Here is a 19,673-nt window from a genome sequence, read left to right on the forward strand (position 1 = left end):
GAAAATGAAACTATGAAAATATGGTCAGTCACGGAATTTGTCAAAGTTAGCATAAATTAATGAAATCATATCTCCATATGGACCAATATCGGTAAATGTTAAGCCAAAAAAGTTGTTTGAAATATGAATCCTGCATGTTCTGTGCGTCTCTGTGTGAATGATCGAATGGCAGAGACGTGCAGGTTTGTTTACTACATAGACTGAAGATTAAACATGGATCGGATCAGCCAGAAGCTAACACTGCTTCTAAAGGCGGGCGTATACGGTGCGATTTTTTGTTGTCATACGAGTTCGCATGCGATTTTTTTTCTATCGTGTGGAAAATCGCGTCACAGAAATGTTATCAATGATTTTCTCAGAGTTTGACTGTTTTCCTATTGCAGGGGATTTTAATATTCACATAGACAATGCAGAAAAAAAAACTACAAAAGAAATCATGACGGTTCTCAACACTTTTGACTTGACTCAGCATGTGCATGGACCCACACACAGAGGTGGACACACTCTAGACTTAATCATCAGTACATTTCATCCACTGTTATTAAGGACTTAGCACTATCTGATCACTTCCGTATTTTCTTTGATATATTGATCTCTGCTACAACTGAATCTACAGCTGTGTCAGAAGGAGATGCATAAACAAGAACACAAGTGTACTATTTATGGAGGCTATATCTTTAACACCAAGCATTTCTCCAGACTCTGTTAATATTCTCCTTGATTCCTTAACTCAAAAGTTAATAATGTTATTTAAGATATTGCTCCAATAATAGTCAGCAAGAAAACAAACAGACAGAAATCAGTTTGGAGAAGATCAACAGCAGTTCAGACTATGAAAAGACAAAGCAGAAAAGCAGAGTGGATGTGGAAAAGACAGCCTTCATGCTTTTATTGTGAAACTAGCCACAGCTAGACAGAATTTCTTCTCAAACCTTATAAACAGTAACTTAAATAACACCTGTACTCTTTTTGCGACTGTTGAGAGACTGACAAACCCCCCAAGTCAGATTCCCAGTGAAATGCTCTCAGTCAGCAAATGCAATGAGCTTGCATCCTTCTTTTCTGAGAAGATCAATAATATCAGGAAGGCGATTAGCACATCCTCAAGTAATGCAGAGGGGTCAGACAGATTAGGCCACAATATCAAAAAGATACTATGTCTATTTTTGAAAAAAATTGATAGCAAAATTCTGGAAGACATAGTCCAGCACCTAAAATCACCAATCTGCTATCTTGACACAGTTTCCACATCTTTTTTCAAAAGTATACTTAACTGCTTAGAAGCAGATCTTTTAGAAGTGGTGAACGCCTCACTTCTCTCTGGGACATTTCAAACTCATTAAAAACTAGACCAATAGCTAATCTTCCTTTCATAGGCAAAATTGAAAAGGTCGTTTTTAATCAGCTGAACAAATACTTAAACTCAAATGCATACCTTGACAATTTTCAATCTGGTTTTCGACCACATCACAGCACAGAGACAGCACTCATTAAGATAATAAATGATATTCGCTTAAATTGTGACTGGCAAAATATCGGTGCTGGTATTGCTAGATCTCAGTGCTGCTTTTTTTTTTAATCATGGTAAATATTCACCTTTCCTTGTTCAGTCTCCATAAACTTTAAAGACCATTAATTTAGTAAACTAGTGTACTTCAAGTGATCTTTAAGACATTTTCAGTCACTATCATACCTAATATTAAAAATAAATGTCAGTTCCACCACCATCCTGCTCAGCTTTCATGCACTTTTTCTTTAGACCAAAATATCTGATACCCCTAATGCCTAACGTGCTGCAAATGAAAAAAAGAAAGAAAAACCACAACACAACCAAATGCAGAAACGCGCTGCAAATTCTCGCAACACAAAGAAACGCTCCTTAAACATTTCCGATGTTATCATGTTTGCATTCCAAAAACCAGCCGCCTTATTGGTCGTGCTTCCCACAAGTGACGCGAAGCCTAATCACTCATGATCAAATATGTGTGTGTGATGTGATGTGTGTTTTCATATGCAGTGCGCTGAGCTTCCTCGGCCACCATACCAATGTTCAAAATACTTCTACTTTTCTAACTAACTGTAAATTATATTTGACCCTTGGTCTGTTTCTGAGAGTGGCCACAAATTGACTTTTATGTCATGAATCAAGAAGGTATTCAATTATGTATAACCACAAAACAGCGCTGTTTTTCTGTTAAATTCATCCAGCCGGCTTACTGCATTGGTGTTGATTCAAGATCTTTCTTTGTCACATAATAATATAATATTAATATTATTATTATTATTATTAAAACATGGAGATGTGATTGACTGACTGGCAAACACTTATGTCATCTCCAGCTGCATCACTCATCCAATTACAAAGCACTGTGTTTCATTAACCCCTTATGGGCACAATTTGTTATGGTAGTTTGATTGAAGTTTTTAGTACTTATATACTAAACATAAGTATTTAAAAAATAATTTATATAAAATATATATTGTTGTTGTTGTTGTTATTATTATTACAATTTTAAAAGGTTTTCTATCAAATGAAACCAGGAGCTTGATGCTACACACTATATACAATACAGACCAAAAGTTTGGACACACCTTCTCATTCAAAGAGTTTTCTTTATTTTCATGACTATGAAAATTTTAGAGTCACACTGAAGGCATCAAGGGCTATTTGACCAAGAAGGAGAGTGATGGGGTGCTGCGCCAGATGACCTGGCCTCCACAGTCACCGGACCTGAACCCAATCGAGATGGTTTAGGGGTGAGCTGGATATATGATTATTTAAATAAGTATCATTTGTAGTCCACACTCATGATTTTTTATTTATTTATATATTTACTTATTATTGAACATGCAGGGTATTTTCATTCTTAGAAGTGTTAAATGAAAATAAATAGAATTAAGAAAATAATACATCTATATAATAAAAAAGGTATACCTAAAAGGTAAATTAAACATTTTTAGACCCATAGTATAATGGCTGACTGTAATAGGTGATTTCTTTAAATATAACCTCATTACTAGTATGAATTTCAACATTATGATGGAATCATAAGCTACTAGTCATAAAATGTATTAGGGTCCTTGACCAATTATAATTAAATGCATCCAAACTAGATAAAGGGGACTCAATATTTTGCCGCTTACAAGACATAATGTCATAAAAGGGTTAAAAAGATGATGTACATCAAGTAATCCCATGTGTTAGCTCTTTAACGTTCCAATTTTACTTTGGTGTTTGACAGAGTTTTCTCTACTGGTTGGACAGTGTTTTCTCTACTTCCTTTTGGCCTTCTGTAGCTAATCGTAGCTCCATGTAGCTGTGTATTTATTTTTCTCTAGAATCTTTATCTTACTATCACTCTGTGTTTTTTTAAGTGATAAAATATAACTTAAATTCACACCATATTTCTGATATTATCGATCAATCTTATCAGATTTTGATCGTTCACTTTTACTTTATATCCGTGAGTACAGTACACCTGCAAAGCGTTAGCACTCATTAGCATTTCATTAGCGTTTTCATTCGAACCTATCGCTGTTTTCTTTTCTCCTCTCCTCTCTCTCGCTCCAGTTTTTCACAAGTTCATCAAACAACTGTGGTAAGAATATTTTATCAAGCACGGTGAGTAATGGCTTCTCCTGCTATTGTTCTATCTATCTCTGTCGCAGATGAGGGATTCACATGTGATAAATGCAGGGAAATAGTTAGGCTGACAGAGAAGATTTCTGAATTAGAGACACGCATCCAAACTTTAATTGAGGACAGGAAGAATCTTAGCACTCTAGATGCGGCTTCGGATGCGTCTAGCTCAGGGATTCCAGCAGCAGGGCAACTGGATGACAGTGAGGCAGCGTAGTCATGGGTCAAAACACCGCTCTTCTGTTCCGATCAAACATTAAACAGGTTCTCCCCACTCAGTGATGCACCCACTGAGAAACCTGATGAAAGTGCTCTAGTTATTGGTGATTCTATTGTACGGAACGTGAATATAGAGACAACAGCCACCATAGTCAAATGTTTACTGGGAGCCAGAGTGCCTGACATCTTAGCAAATTTAAAAGTGCTGGCTAATGCTAAATACAGTAAGATTGTTATTCATGCCGGCGCTAATGATGTTCGACTTCGCCAGTCGGAGATCACTAAAAATAACATTAAAGAGGTGTGTGAACTTGCAAGCATGATGTCACACACTGTAATATGCTCTGATCCCCTCCCTGCTTACCGTGGTGACGAGATGCATAGCAGATTGTCATCACTCAATGGCTGAATGTCTAAGTGGTGCCCGCAGAATAACATAGGTTTCATAGACAGTTGGACATTTCCTCCTGAGGAACTGGGTCATCCAGCCTGCTGTTAAAGTAATCCTTTAGGGCCGCGTCATTATATCCCATGCCCTAAGCCAAGGACCAGAACACCTGTGCCATGGCACACACCTCATTGCCCCCTTGGCGGAGAGCGGTCAACTTTAAATACTTAGCTCTCCGCTCCACCATCCTGGCTGGGGAACGGGAAACATCAAACGACATACGGCTGGATCTTGCTGTGATGGAGTCCTTCTGTCACGATCGGTGATACAAGGATACACAGAGAGAGATCCAGTTGCGGGTAAGTCTTTATTTAAGGGCAATCCAAAGAGAATAAACAGTCCAGGCAGGGGTCGATACCAAACAAAACCAAACCAAACCAAACATAAACAAACAAGGACACAAGGCAAGAGTAGGACAAGATGATGGACATGAATTAACAAGGACTCCGTGACACATACTAAGACAGACCAGGTTAAATACACAGGAGAGACAAACGCTAATGGGAAATTGACAGAGTGTAATGATTGGTAACAAGTGACAGCTGGGTGTAATACTTAAGCAGAGAACGTGAGGAGTGTAGTTCATAAAGTGACAGACACCGTGGGGAAGGAGGACATCTAGTGGATTCCCAGGGAACACAACCCAGACACTGTGACATAAAGTTTTAACAGTTGGTGATTTTAATATCCATGTTGATAATGAAAAATATGCATTGGGATCAGCATTTATAGACATTCTGAACTCTACTGGGGTAAGACAACACGTTTCAGGACCTACTCATTGTCGAAATCATACTCTAGATTTAATACTGTCACATGTAATTGATATTGATAGTGTTGAAATTATGCAGCCAAGTGATGATATGTCAGATCATTATTTAGTTTTGTGCAAACCTTATATAGCCAAAATTGTAAATTCTACTTATTGTTACAAGTATGGAAGAACCATCACTTCTACCACAAAAGACTGCTTTTTAAGTTATCTTCCTGATGTATCCAAATTCCATATCCAAATCCAAAACCCCAGAACAACTTGATGATGTAACAGAAACTACGGACTCTCTCTTTTCTAGCATTGTAAAAACAGTTGCTCCTTTACACTTAAGGAAGGTTAAGGAAACCAGTATGACACCATGGTAAAATTAGCATACTCGCACCCTAAAGAGAGCACCTCCAACAGGAAAGATCCTCGCAGTTGTCTCCCAGTGCCTTCAAGTCAGAAGTATGTATACTCACCTCAGTGTTACGCTAACCTGATTTCTTTTTCTGCTGTTTCCAGGACTGTGGATCACCGTGCGATGCCATGTGATGCTCTATGGTCGCTGTATTCTCCCATGATCATTCCAAATGGATAGCAAAGAATAGTGAGCGATCTATAACTGTGTCTGTGACATCTGAGATCCAAACTCTCGCACATGTGCGATTCCCCCATTCCACGAACTATACTACATGCACTGGAGAAACGGAACTTCACTGTACAACGAGCACAGATGATACACTGCACACTTGAACTCTTAAAAATAAAACCCAATTCTGAATTCACATTTACCTCTGTGTCCCAAGTCATACCTGACAGAAGGCTTGACCGAAACCTAAACAATAATTAATTCAGTGCAACCCGAAGACAGCACTTCCGCTAATCCTACTCCCACGTTGGTATACATGGCAAACTGGATATCCCGACCAGTGCCCTTCTCCGGTAGGGAGGAAGATTGCAATGGGTTTCTAGTACAGTGTTCACTTGCAATGGAACAGCACGCGCACCAGTACGCTACAGAAAGATCTAAGATTTCATTTATTATACAGCAATTGTCTGGACCAGCACTGAGATGGGCCGAAGCATTATGGTTTCAAGAATCTACTATCACCTGATCCTTACAGAATTTCATCGGCCATTTCAAAGAGGTGTTTGGACGTCCGGTGGGAGATTCCTCGGTCAGTGATCAGCTGTTAAATTTAAATATAAAGAACTGTTTCTGAATACTCCCTTGAGTTTCACACTTTGGCCGCAGCAAGCGGATGGAATGAAAAGGCCCTACTAACTAGGGCTGTGCAAAAAATCTAATGCGATTTTCATGCACATCTCATCAGTAAAGACGCTCCTGTAATTAGAAGTTTATCTCCAGCACGTGCGTTCAGATCATGGTTGCCAGGTTTTCACAACAAATCCTGCCCAGTTGCTTCTCAAAACTAGCCAAATCGTGTTTCCAGGAGGTTCCCCGATAAAAAAAATCCATTGCGGGGTTAAAATTTACATTTTATGGCATGGTTGCCTTGGTAAAATTCGCATTTTAGGGGCTAAATATCACCTTATTGGTATTGCCGCTTCGACCTGCGGACATGAAAAACAACCACAGACTTGGCAACATTGGTTGGCATTTACTTCACAGAGCCGTAATTCACTGACAATCGACACAAAATCGATTTCAAAATCGGTGGCGATTCTTTGTCGATTTTGAAAGCGATTTTGTGTTAGTTGTTGGTAGACTACGGCTCTGTGTAGTAACTGCCGCTCCACCTGAACCAATGTTGCCAAGTCTGCATTGTTTTCCATGTCCGCGGTTCGAAGCAACCCCAAATACCAATAACGTGATATTTAGCCCCTAAAATGCAAATTTTATCAAGACAACCATGCCAAAAAACAAAATGTATATTTTAACCCCGGGAAGCAATTTTTTTTTTTATCTGGGAACCTCCTGGAATCGCGATTAGTTTTGGACTAGTTTTGAGAAGTAACAGGGCAGGATTTGTTGTGAAAACCTGGCAACCCTGATCTGAACACACATGCTGGAGATAATACTTCTAATTAAAGGAGCGTCTTTACTGATGAGATGTGCATGAAAATCGCATTCGATTTTTTGCACAGCCCTACTACTAACTGTTTAAACAGACTAAAAACACACTGGAAAAGGAGATCAGAGTGGCAAAGAGGAATTATTCTGGAAAAATAAGGACTCAATTCACTTCCAACGACTCAGCATCAGTGTGGAAAAGTCTGAAAGAGATTACAAGAAACCAGCTCCCAGCACTGTGGAGAATCAACGACTGGCAGACGGTCTGAAAGATTTTTATAGGTTTGAAAGAACACCCATCACCTGCCCTGAACGCCTCCCCTCACAACTGTTCACACCATTCACAACTCCTGCAACCCATCCTGAACACCTCTCCAAACAACCGTTCACACCATTAACAACAACTGCAACCCACCCTGAACACCTCTCCAATCAAGCGCTCTCACCATTCACACCTCCTGCATCCCCCCTTTTCCCCACACCTGGAATTCAAATAAGCAAGGATGCGGTGCGCCAGGTCTTCCGGAAGCAGAAAAGGAAAAAGCACCAGGCCCAGATTGTGTTGCACCAGCCTGTCTGAAATCCTGTGCTGACCAACTGGCCCCCATCTTCACACAGATCATCACACAGATCTTCAACAGATCGCTGGAGCTGTGCGAAGTCCCTTCCTGATTCAAACGCTCCACCATCATCCCCATCCCAAAGAAACCCAAAATTACAGGACTAAATGACTACAGGCCTGTGGCTTTAACATCCGTAGTCATGAAGTCATTTGAAAAACTGGTGCTGGCCCACCTGAAGGACATCACTGGACCCTTGCTGGATCCTCTTCAGTTTGCCTACAGAGCAAACAGGTCTGTGGACGATGCAGTAAACATTGGTCTGCATTATGTTCTGCAACACCTAGACAGATGGTAAGTGGTGAGTTTGGTCCTTCCTCAATCTTCTGTGTCGACACCACCAACCATCGCTGTGAATTTTAAGTTTAGAGGCCTCGATGTCGAGGCTACCGCCATTGTTGATACCGGATCAGATGGAAATTTTGTTTCAGGGAAGTTTGTCAAGACACACCGTCTCCAAAGGACACGAACTCCAACTCCCTACTCCATTTACGCAGTCACAGGAGAAGTTATAAATAAAGGGTACGTAACCTCTCAAATTACTCCAATCATTCTTAGTGTGGAACCTGACCACCAGGAATCATTCTCCCCATTAATATAAAAAATAGTCGTGCAGAACTAATACTGGGCCAACCATGGCTGATCCAACACCAGCCCGTTATTGACTGGAAGACTGGGAAGATACTTAAATGGGGGTTGTAACTGTCAAAACACCTATGTAAGTCATCCTATGTCAAAAGTTGAAAGTCAGCCTGTCACCCTACCTGTTCACTCCACATCCATTGAAAGCCCCAAGGAAAACCAGACTGTCAATATCCCACATTGTTATGCCTCATTTGCAGATGTTTAACCCCTTAGCAGCCTACAAGCTTCCGTTGCATCACCCACAGGATTGTGCAATCAATCTGGTTCCAGGAGAGAGCATTCCTAAGGAGCGAATTTACTCAATCTCCATCGCTGAACAGGAAGCTATGAAGGAATACATGGAGGAAGCCCTCAGACAAGGATACATCCGGCCATCCACTTCCCCAGCAGCAGCTACTTTCTTCTTTGTTCCTAAAATGGATGGAGGGTTGAGACCATGTATTGACTACAGAACCCTGAATAAAATAACGGTAAAGTTCAGTAATCCTCTTCTACTAATCTCATCTTCCCTCGAACAGCTCAAGGATGCCCGTATCTTCACGAAGCTGGATTTATGAAGCGCATACAATTTGATCAGAATCAGAGAAGGAGATGAGTGGAAGACTGCTTTCATCACCCCTGCTGGCCACTACGAATATTTTGTGATGCCGTATGGCCTTGTTAACGCTCCATCCGTCTTCCAGAGTTTCATGGATGAAGTCCTACATGAGTACCTGAACCAGTTTGCTGGACACTACGAATATTTTGTGATGCCGTATGGCCTTGTTAACGCTCCATCCGTCTTCCAGAGTTTCATGGATGAAGTCCTACACGAGTACCTGAACCAGTTTGCTCTTGTATACACTGATGACATTCTCATATATTCCCCGAATGAAAAGGATCACCAGTGCCATGTGGCCAAAGTACTTCAACGACTTAAGAGACTTCTTATTTGTAAAAGCCGAAAGTGTATGTTCCATCAGCAGTCCATCGAGTTCTTCGGCTACACGATAAACAAAGAGGGGGTAAAGATGGACAACAAGAAGACCCAAGCAATTACCTCATGGCCTACTCCAAAGACCATCAAGGAACTGCAAAATTTTTTGGGTTTCGCTAATTTATACTGCAGATTTATTAACCAGTATAGCATGATTACTGCCCCACTTACCTCTCTATTAAGGGGAAAACCCAAGGTACTTAACTGGACCCCCGAGGCTGAGCAAGCTTTCCAGACGCTGAAAGAGGCGTTTACCACAGCTCCCTTGTTACAACACCCAGATCCTGAAAGAAGATTTATAGTTGAAATGGACATCTCCATGACAGGTGTCGGGCCATTCTCTCCCATTGTTCTGAAAACGCCTCTAAACCCATGCCTTGTGCCTTCTTCTCTAAAAAGTTGTCTCCTGCAGAGAGGAACTATGACATCAGTAACCCAGAACTTGCAGTGAAGCTGGCGCTAGAAGAATGGAGACACTGGCTGCAATGATGCGCGGGTAGATCCAAAATGAGCGGGTGCCTGCAGTCGCCCGCGTTTGCCCGCGGTTACGAGTCATCCAAAAATATTTTTTATGATATTCGGGTCGCGTTCGGTCGGGTCTTTTAAAATAAAAATGGCAATTAAACCTTCGTCATTTATATAGTACTAGACACATTTTTGAAATACATAGGCCTACACTTTATTGGCTGAATAACTGGCATGAAGATGACATACGAGCTCATCTGCACGTAGAGATGGAGGCGGCAAAGAAGACTCCATGGAGAGCAATGTTGCTGTTTTTGGTAAAACATGATTTTGACGGCTTCATTAAGTTTTGTTTTGTAGAAAACGATTTTCGTTTTGTATAAATTGTATCTTAATTTTGATCAATGTTTTATCAATCAGTTGCCTGTTGTGGCGGGGGGGCGTGGTTTAGCGAAGTCAGCAGCGGGAGAGAGAATCAGGAGACGAATGGTAAGTGAGTGGTTTGGACAGAAACGATCAACAACTGTTTCTTGTTTCAGTAATTGGCGTGGAGAGAGTATAAAACGCCAGGAGAGACAGAAGCAGTCGAGAGAGAGACAGACTGCTGACTGGAACCGGAAGGAGTTACCCGGAAGCGCTTGGCGATAGTGTGCACGCTAGTGTCATAATAAAAGTCACCGTTGATGTTTGTAAAGACTACTTTTTGTTTTATTATTAAAAACTTGTCAGCAGTCCATCCGACCCCTTGTCCTCTTCCTTTCCTCCTACGAACGTACTACACTGGTGCCGAAACCCGGGAAAGGAAGAAGGAGTGCCGCTGCCATGCAGAGCCCATCCTCCTCGCCATTTGCGGATATCATCTCATCACTCGCGGCCCTGCACCAAGAGCAACATCAGGCCCTGTTGGACTTGAGAACTGATCAGGAGCGGCGGTTCCACGCTATCCTAAAAGCCCAGCAGGAGGACTGTGAGAGGTTCCGGAGCTGGATCGACCGGAAGGTTCGTGCCGAGGCCACGGGACCGTCCGCGGTCCCCTTTCACCTACCCCTCCACAAAATGGGACCGCAGCACGACCTGGAAGTGTTTCTAGAGCTTTTCGAAAAGTCAGTGGAAGCGTGCGGCTGGCAGCATCCTGGTCTTTGACAACTTGAAGAGGGCTATCATTCAGCGGGTCGGCCAGACCCCAGAGCGGCATCGCCAGCGGTTCCGTTCACTGGACCTGGGGAATCCGGTCGGCCCTTCACGATGGCCCAGCAGCTCCGGGACTCCTGCCGCAAGTGGCTACTGGCCGAGGGAAGTGACATGGAACACATCATCGACCTCGTGGTGCTGGAGCAGTTCATCGCTCGGCTTCTGATGAGAACAGCCGAGTGGGTCCCGTATTTAATAAATAAGCAAATATATAGCCTAGCAGACAATGTAATAAGGCGCCGGCATGATCACTTGCATTACATGTGATCTGGAGAGCGCCGAAACTCGGCTTGTGCCTCACAGATTTGAGAAATATAGGCTATATATTACAGAAAGCTTGAAATGTCTTCTTTTAAACTAAAATATTCAAACCAAAATAAATGGGCTACTCTCTGATAATGTAATCCATATGAAATGTGCATTTCTCTCTGGCGTTAATAGCGAGTCTACATTGTCAAATTCATCTTTGCAGCAACACAGAAAACCCCAGTTTATTACTAAACAATTAAATGACTAGCATATTTTCGAACCAGCAGGCCACCCACAGAATAACCGAGCGGATTGGGATATTCAGAAATGCGCTCTCCGCTCACGAGCTCAGATCAGAACAAACCTGAGCCTCAATGTCTTCTGACCTTGCAGAAACATACAAATAGACAGCCAGACTAGACTATTTTAGTACAAATTATGATTTTACTGATGATTTTTTATAATTCTTGACAAAATAATAATATAAAAAGGTGGGGTGTTTTTTTTTTTCTCTTTTTTTTGCCTAGTTAGTATTGCTTATGTTCCTATGGCCCAATGACACTACGATGAGCATTTAATGCTTTTTAAAAATGCGGGTCAGTAAGCGGGTTGGATACAATATTTTATTTTTATTTTTTTGCGGTCCGAGTTGTGGGCAGGTTAGTTGAAAATGTCAGTCGGGTGCGGCTGGAAGGGGCCTAGCAACCATTTCTTGTGCTGACCGATCACAAAAACCTGCAATATGTGAAAGAAGCCAAAAGACTTAACCCTCGCCAGGCCAGGTGGGCTCTTTTCTTCACTCTGTTTCATTTTCAGATCGCTTATCGCCCTGGATCCAAGAACACCCGAGCGGATACCCTGTAACAACTGTACGCCATGGAAGAGAATCCAGAGGAGCCAGAGCCTATCTTACCCACAAAGTTGTTCGTAAATCCTATTCAATGGGACTTAGATTAAATGCTCAGAGAACAAGCTCAACAGCAACTCGTGCCATTAGCATTTTAGCATTTTAAGCACATATAACAAACTTTCAGCATTTTTTTTTTTTTGTATTTTATGTTCTGAACTCCCCTTCTTTCTCTTGTGAAAGGACAGAAAAGATTGACAGAGTTGATTTAGTGCTGAAAAATTTCTTACAGCATTTCAGCTCTGTGAAATTTTTCTAATTTATTTTCTGAAAATCATGTGTTCATGTTCTACTTCTTTATTTGGTGCTTTATTTTTTTCAGGCCAACCTGGGTCAGAGAGCATTTTAGTGGCTGTGAAGTCAGTTCCTCGCAAGAACAAAAAACCCAGCAGAGGAAACATGATGTTCACACCACTTCTCAAATACTTCTCAAAATACTTTTTGTGTTTATTTTAAATTGTATATTTTGTTTGTTTTTATTTACCATCAATTATTAAAATAGCATTTAAATTCTTCATTTAATAGAGTGCACATTTTGTAGCTAGCTACATGTAAACTGGTGAAATCACTGTATGAGTTATTAAATTGAAAAAAAGTTTAAAATTTACTAAAAAATATTTTAGAAGGCAAAGAAAAAAACAAATTTGTTATCAGCTTAACAGTCCATAAAACAATTGTATTGTATTAAACAATAACTAGAATGCATACACATACAAAAAAGAGAAAACCAAAAAAAGAAATCCACTAAAATATATATTTCCAAAGTAATTACATTCATAAACTGCTGCTAGTATTTCTTGGTCTTCATGCTCATACAGCATACTAAGGCATACCGTATTTTATGTGAAAATATAAGTATAATAGAAATCTTGAGAGTACAGCTGACTGAAGCAGACAAAGGAGGAAATCAGACGTTTGTTGATTATTGTGTGTCACTTCTCTTAATGTTCAAAGTCTCATATTCAGAGGGTGGAGCAGAGAGCTGAAGAGACGCATATGTGCCTGCTGCCTCATTCAGAGCCTGAAAACAGAAACACTCTTCAACACCCTTATCATCATCATCATGCTGCATTAACATATCCACTGTGAAATAAAAGACTCACCTTTTGCATAGCGGATAATCTGGGGGAAAAATATACAAGTTAAAAATAATAATAGGTATGTTAATAAATTATATATATTTTGCAACAACCTTGTCAAAGTTGTATAAGACTAACGCATGTTCTTGTTTTATTATAGGTATTAATTTTGCTTGAAGGCTCTAATAAACTACAGCACTTTTGCACTGATTTGCCATCTGAACGAGTCGATGCTAGTCGCCGAAGTTCAGTAGCCGTCTGCAGATTTGGGTTCTCCCAGTCATAGCAGTTTGTAGATTTCACAGAAAATCAAGCAGTGTATGATGGACACAGAATCTGGTATTTTAGCTTCAGACTTTATTTATTAGCCTTTAGAATTCCAAAAAAGTTTGCTCTCTGTTAACACTTATGATATTTCAAACAGGTGCTATATTATGAAATCCAGCTATGTATAAATATTTATCTTGCTATAACTGTGTACATCACTTTTATTGGGAATATACAGTATGTCAATACACTATAAAATACACCAAGTCATCATAATATGCTAAACCTATTCTGTGATAATTATGTTCTTTTTAGTCACTTAGTTACAATTGTTATTTTACTTTTAATCATTCCATAATTTTTAATGTGTGTCATGCACCTACCGTACACATGTATATATGATGACAAACATCATTATGACCACCAAAGCCACAACAACAGCCGCTCCAATCAGCACAGAGAGATGACTCAAGCCTAAAGAATAAATGAGTGTTTGGAAAACAAATGAAGATTCACTGATTCAGTAAAACAAGTGCAAGCAAGTCACATCATAATCTTTAAACAACAAAAAAACAATAATGGCAAGGAAAGAGGAACAATCTGACAAGTAAGACGCACTGCCCCATCTGCCCCCTGGCTGTCCGAGGTTCTCCGTGAACATCGCTCTAAACTCAGGGCTGCAGAGAGGAAATGGCAGAAATCAAAAAACTCTACGGACCTCAGTGTGTATCAATCTCTCCTCTCTTCCTTCTCTGCAAATGTCTTCACAGCTAAAACATCCTACTACCACAACAAAATTAACAGCTGTTGTGACGCTCGGACACTATTCAAGACTTTCTCTTCTCTTCTTAATCCGCCCGCCTCCACCTCCTCCATCGACTCTTACAGCGGACGACTTTGCAGCTTTCTTCACGATGAGATCCATCAGTGAACAATTCTCCACACCGCAGACTTAGGAAAACTTCACAATGACTGATGCACACTCTTTACCCTCCTTCTCCCCACTCTCAGAGATGGACGTCTCCAAAATTCTCCTGTCCAATCATCCTACTACTTGTCCACTTGATCCTATCCCCACTCACCTCCTTCAAGCGATCTCTTCTTCAGTCATACCTTCACTTACTCACATTATCAACTCCTCTCTTCAATCTGGAACATTTCCCTTAGCATTCAAGCAGGCTCGGGTAAGCCCACTGCTCAAGAAACCATCTCTAAATCCAGCGCTTCTTGAAAACTACAGACCGGAATCCCTTCTTCCATTCATTGCAAAGACACTTGAGCGGGCTGTGTTCAACCAGCTTTCTATGTTCCTTGGACAGAACAACGTCCTTGACAGCAACCAATCTGGCTTCAAAAGTGGCCACTCAACTGAGACTGCTCTGTTCTCGGTTACTGAAGCCCTGCGACTAGCAAGAGCAGCTTCAAAATCCTCGGTACTCATCTTACTGGACCTGTCTGCTGCTTTTGAAACTGTTAATCACCAGATTCTCCTGTCCACCCTCAGAAAGATGGGAATCTCTGGAACTGCTCTCCTGTGGGTTAAGTCCTACCTCTCTGACAGATCCTTTAGTGTGTCTTGGAGGGGTGATGTTTCAAAGTCACACCACCTTGCTACTGGGGTTCCTCAAGGCTCAGTACTTGGACCACTTCTCTTCTCCATCTACATGACATCTTTAGGATCTGTCATTCAGAAGCATGGCTTTTCTTATCACTGCTATGCTGATGGCACCCAACTCTACTTCTCATTCCAGCCTGATGAACCGACGGTAGCTGCTCGCATTTCAGCCTGTCTGAGTGACATTTCTAGCTGGATGAATGACCATCACCTTCAGCTTAACCTTACAAAGACTGAACTACTGGTGATTCCAGCTAACCCATTGATTAATCACAACTTCTCTATACAGCTGGGCTCGTCAACCATAACTCCTTCGAGGACAGCCAGAAACCTAGGAGTTGTGATGGATCATCAATTAAGCTTCACTGACCACATTGCTACAACGACCCGGTCCTGCAGGTTTGCCTTATACAACATTAGGAAGATTAGACCCTTCCTGTCAGAGCAAGCAACCCAACTTCTTGTCCAAGCTCTTGTTCTCTCCAGACTGGACTATTGTAATGCTCTCCTGGCGGGCCTTCCTGCATGTACTGTCAAGCCTCTGCAAATGATCCAGAATGCAGCAGCGAGGGTTGTCTTCAATTAGCCAAAAAAAGCTCATGTTACTCCTCTCCTCATCAGGTTACACTGGCTACCAGTAGCTGCTCGCATCAAATTCAAGGTACTGATGCTTGCCTACAAGACGACCACTGGCACGGCACCAACTTACCTAAACTCACTGGTTAAATCCTATGTGCCCTCCAGAAGTTTGCGCTCTGCAAGTGAACAATGCCTTGTGGTGCCATCCCAAAGAAATTCAAAATCACTCTCACAGACCTTTTCCTGGACTGTGCCAAGCTGGTGGAATGACCTCCCAATCTCAATTCGTACAGCTGAGTCTTTACTCATTTTCAAGAAACATCTAAAGACTCATCTTTTTCGCCTGCACTTAACCTACTAACACCAGTACTTTTCCTTTTCTTGTCTTTTTCATTTAATAATAAAAAAATAAAAATAAAATAAAATTATATACACCTGGCTATGCGTTCTATACTAGACTAACTGAGACTTGTCATGGCACTTGTATTCTGTTGTTGTTCTCTTGTTGACCTGACTGCTTCTATTGTACTCATTTGTAAGTCGCTTTGGATAAAAGCGTCTGCTAAATGATTAAATGTAAATGTAAATGTAAAGTAAGAGATTAGCTCAGTCACTCAGTTGATGACTGAACAATTTACATGTTTTTACATTAACATGTTCGATTTGTCTTTTATTTGACGAATCACAGAACTGAAACTTACATGCAACAGATGAAGGCAGTTGAAAGAGTTGACTTGCAGTGCCATGAGAGTTTCTGCTGACACACTGCAGAGTGGATGTGTTTGTGAGAGACTGATGAAGAGAGATGGAGCTCCTCAAGCCTGTGCTGCTCAATCGCTCTTCACTGATGAACGTGTTTAAAGAGTTAGTGACAGGACGTCCAGACAGATGCCACTCCAGTTCAGGAGAGGGATTCCCATCAGCCTCACAGAAACATACAGTTACATCAGTCTTGTTACAGCTGGAGGATGGAGAGATTTTAGGGACATCTGAAAAGAGAAAGTGAGAATGAAGTGATACATGGACATCTTATGGAGGAGAAAAATCTGATTCCACAAAAAAAAATCTTACACTGAACATGTACTGTGATGCTGTCCTGTGCTGTTTTGTTTTGGTCCTGTAGCTGGTAGGTTATAGTGCAGGTGAAAGTGACTCTGTGCTGACGGTGAGTAGCATTGAAGTTCAGATCAGAGATGAGCTCCTCTCGACTGCTGCTCTCACTGAGGGGGATTCTGGGAGTGGAGCTCCATGTGAGAGTTGGTGGAGAAGGGGAGCAGAGAGTCTCAGCAGAGCAGCGCAGACTCACAGAGCTCCCCTCCAACACCTCCAACACCTCCTCCTGATCCTGTACCTCCTCTTGATCCTGTACCTCCTCCTGATCCTGTACCTCCTTCTGATCCTGCACCTCCTTCTGCTCCACATACAGCTGCACTGTGGGTTTGGGGGGAGAGTCTGAAACAAACACACATTTATGTTGTATGTATGAATATGCTGAATACAAAGTAACATTCTGGAGGAAGACTATCATCGCCACAATTTGAAATGTTCATTTCAGATAGTGATTGTGAAAGAGATTTCATTGTACTGTACTAGATCACAATTTACAGTTTATAATATTTTCCAGTCATGAAGTCACTCACCAATCACATCAATTGAAACACTTGTTTCTTTAAAGGTCCATTTCAGTGTATGTTCATCCTCAATCCTGAAGTAATATTGACCTCTGTGATTTGATCTGAGGTCATAAAAAACAGTGGTACAGTCCTTGTCTTTTATTTTTCCAGTTATTTTCCCTTTCATGAAGGATTTCTGGCTTGATGTGCTGGAGTTAAAAACTAGATTGTTTTTCAGATTGGCCCCGTCTTTGAGCCACTGTCCTGTAGCACTTTCAGTGAGTTTTTTGTCATATTGTTCCTGAATCTCAAATCTGCACTTTATGATCACACAGGATCCACTGAGAGCTTCGATCTTCTCTGGCAGACTGATGTTGAAATCTCTACAGCAAACAGCTACAGTAACAACACACACACGATGAAAAGCATTTAAACACAAGCAGAAATAAACACTGAAGCATTCAGACACACATTTCCGATCTGTTATAAACAAAATGTATTTGTTTTTTTTTTTATCTTACATTTAATTATATAAAAGCATCAAACATTTCGTGTATGATTTACTATCTGAATTAAAAGTTTTAGTATAGTTTCATGTATAGGCTACATGTAGTTAAGCACTTAACGTTTGTAAATTTTCTAGATAATTTAGCACTTAAACAAGTTAATCTAGTTAATTTATATTCTCAGTCACACTGAACATGTCACACTTTACCAGAAGAAGAAGAAGAAGAAGAAGAAAAAGAAAAAGAAGGGAATGTAAATCAGACCTTGTAAGAGAAAGCAGAAAAGAATGATTTTCTCCACAGTGTCCATCTCTTCATTAACGGATGCTCGGCCCAGAAGGGAAAACACACTTGTAAATCTATACAAATTACAAAAAATAAACTAATGGAAATCGTTAATTTAGCTCTATGAATAAATGCACATTGATCAAGATTTTTCAAAATACTGAACAAACAGTATTAGTAAGCACATTACAGCTCAACAAACTAAACAGTACTTCTGAAAAACCAACTAAAGAACAAGAAGAGATTAAGACTTACCAGAAACTAGACAAGGATATATCCAGTGTAGTTGCAGTAGTGTGATATGTTAGATATAATACTTCTGAGTTCTGCGCTGATAATTTGAGACTGAGTGAACCTTGTGCTGTTGGAGCATACAAAAATATACTTACTGACAAAACAACTTCCTGTTTCAGCATCAACATTCAGTTCACGGAAACCATAAAGACACAGTTATGTTCAATTAATATCAACAATTTTTTTTTTTTTCATCATGGTAAATATTCACCTCTCCTTGTTCAGACTCCATAAAAGTGAAAGACCATTTAATTTAGTAAACTAAGTATACTTCAAGTGATCTTTAAGACATATTCAGTCACTGTCGCACCTAATAATAAAAATAAATGTCAGTTCCACAACTGTCCTGCTCAGCTTTCATGAATTGAGAAGAGCTTTTAAAACCCTTTCTGTCAATATAATTTTTTCTTTGGACCAAAAGCATCTGATGTTCCTAATGCCTAGTGCACTGCAAATGAACAAACACATTCAATAAAAATAAAAATAAAATAATAAAAAAAAAACTGCAAAAAAGAAACCATCATCAGTTTGACAACACCCAATGCACACCACAACCACATGCAGAAACGCGCTGCTGATTCTCACAACACAAACAAAGAAATGCTCATTAAACATTCCGATGTGGTTTGTGCATCTTTGCATCACATTTCCGGATTTTTCTTTGCAGCACGCTAATTTTTCTCGGCCACCATATCAATGTTCAAAATAAATGACATTTCTACCTTTCTAACTTTCTAGCAGTAAACTATATTTTACCCTTGATCTGTTTCTTTTTTTTCACAATCATAAAAAACACACAGTAACAATAACAATACAAAAAAAGAATGCTAGGGGATAGGTAAACAAAATTGTAGAAATACATTAAAAAGTGAACATGCTTGCAAAATTTGTATATCTTTTTGTTTCTTCAAGGGTAATATAGATTCAATATAGTATTTCACCTCATTTTGAAATGCTATAAAACATGTTTTTTTTTTTTTACCTGAAAATGAACATTTATGGATATGGGATTTTGCCATTAAAATAAAATAAAAAATATATAATATAAATACAGGTTTATCTTTTAAGTTTACAGTAATACCTAAAAGAACATCTTTCCACTATAAAATGTATTATGTATTTAGGAATTTTGGGTTTTCATGAGCTGTATGCCAAAATCATCAGTATTAAAACAATAAAAGACCTGAAATATTTCAGTTGGTGTGCAATGAATCTAAAATATATGAAAGTTTAATTTTTATCATTACATTATGGAAAATAATGAACTTTTATCACAATATGCT

General features: G+C 40.1%; 1 protein-coding gene across 1 annotated transcript in view; it reads right to left on the reverse strand.

The window, feature by feature from the left end:
• Positions 1 to 18,121, reverse strand: part of LOC113047736 (SIGLEC family-like protein 1) — a 32,265-nt gene extending 14,144 nt beyond the window's left edge. The window contains exons 1-4 of the mRNA XM_026209021.1: positions 18,076 to 18,121; positions 16,764 to 17,144; positions 16,394 to 16,681; positions 13,882 to 13,972 (exon numbers count right to left, since the gene is read on the reverse strand). Of these exons, the coding sequence (XP_026064806.1) occupies positions 13,882 to 13,972; positions 16,394 to 16,681; positions 16,764 to 17,144; positions 18,076 to 18,121 (806 nt within the window). The remainder of the gene's footprint in view (positions 1 to 13,881; positions 13,973 to 16,393; positions 16,682 to 16,763; positions 17,145 to 18,075) is intronic.
• Positions 18,122 to 19,673: the final 1,552 nt, after the last annotated feature.

Source organism: Carassius auratus, chromosome 29 (assembly GCF_003368295.1).
Source record: "Carassius auratus strain Wakin chromosome 29, ASM336829v1, whole genome shotgun sequence".
Classification (NCBI taxonomy): Eukaryota; Metazoa; Chordata; class Actinopteri; order Cypriniformes; family Cyprinidae; genus Carassius; species Carassius auratus.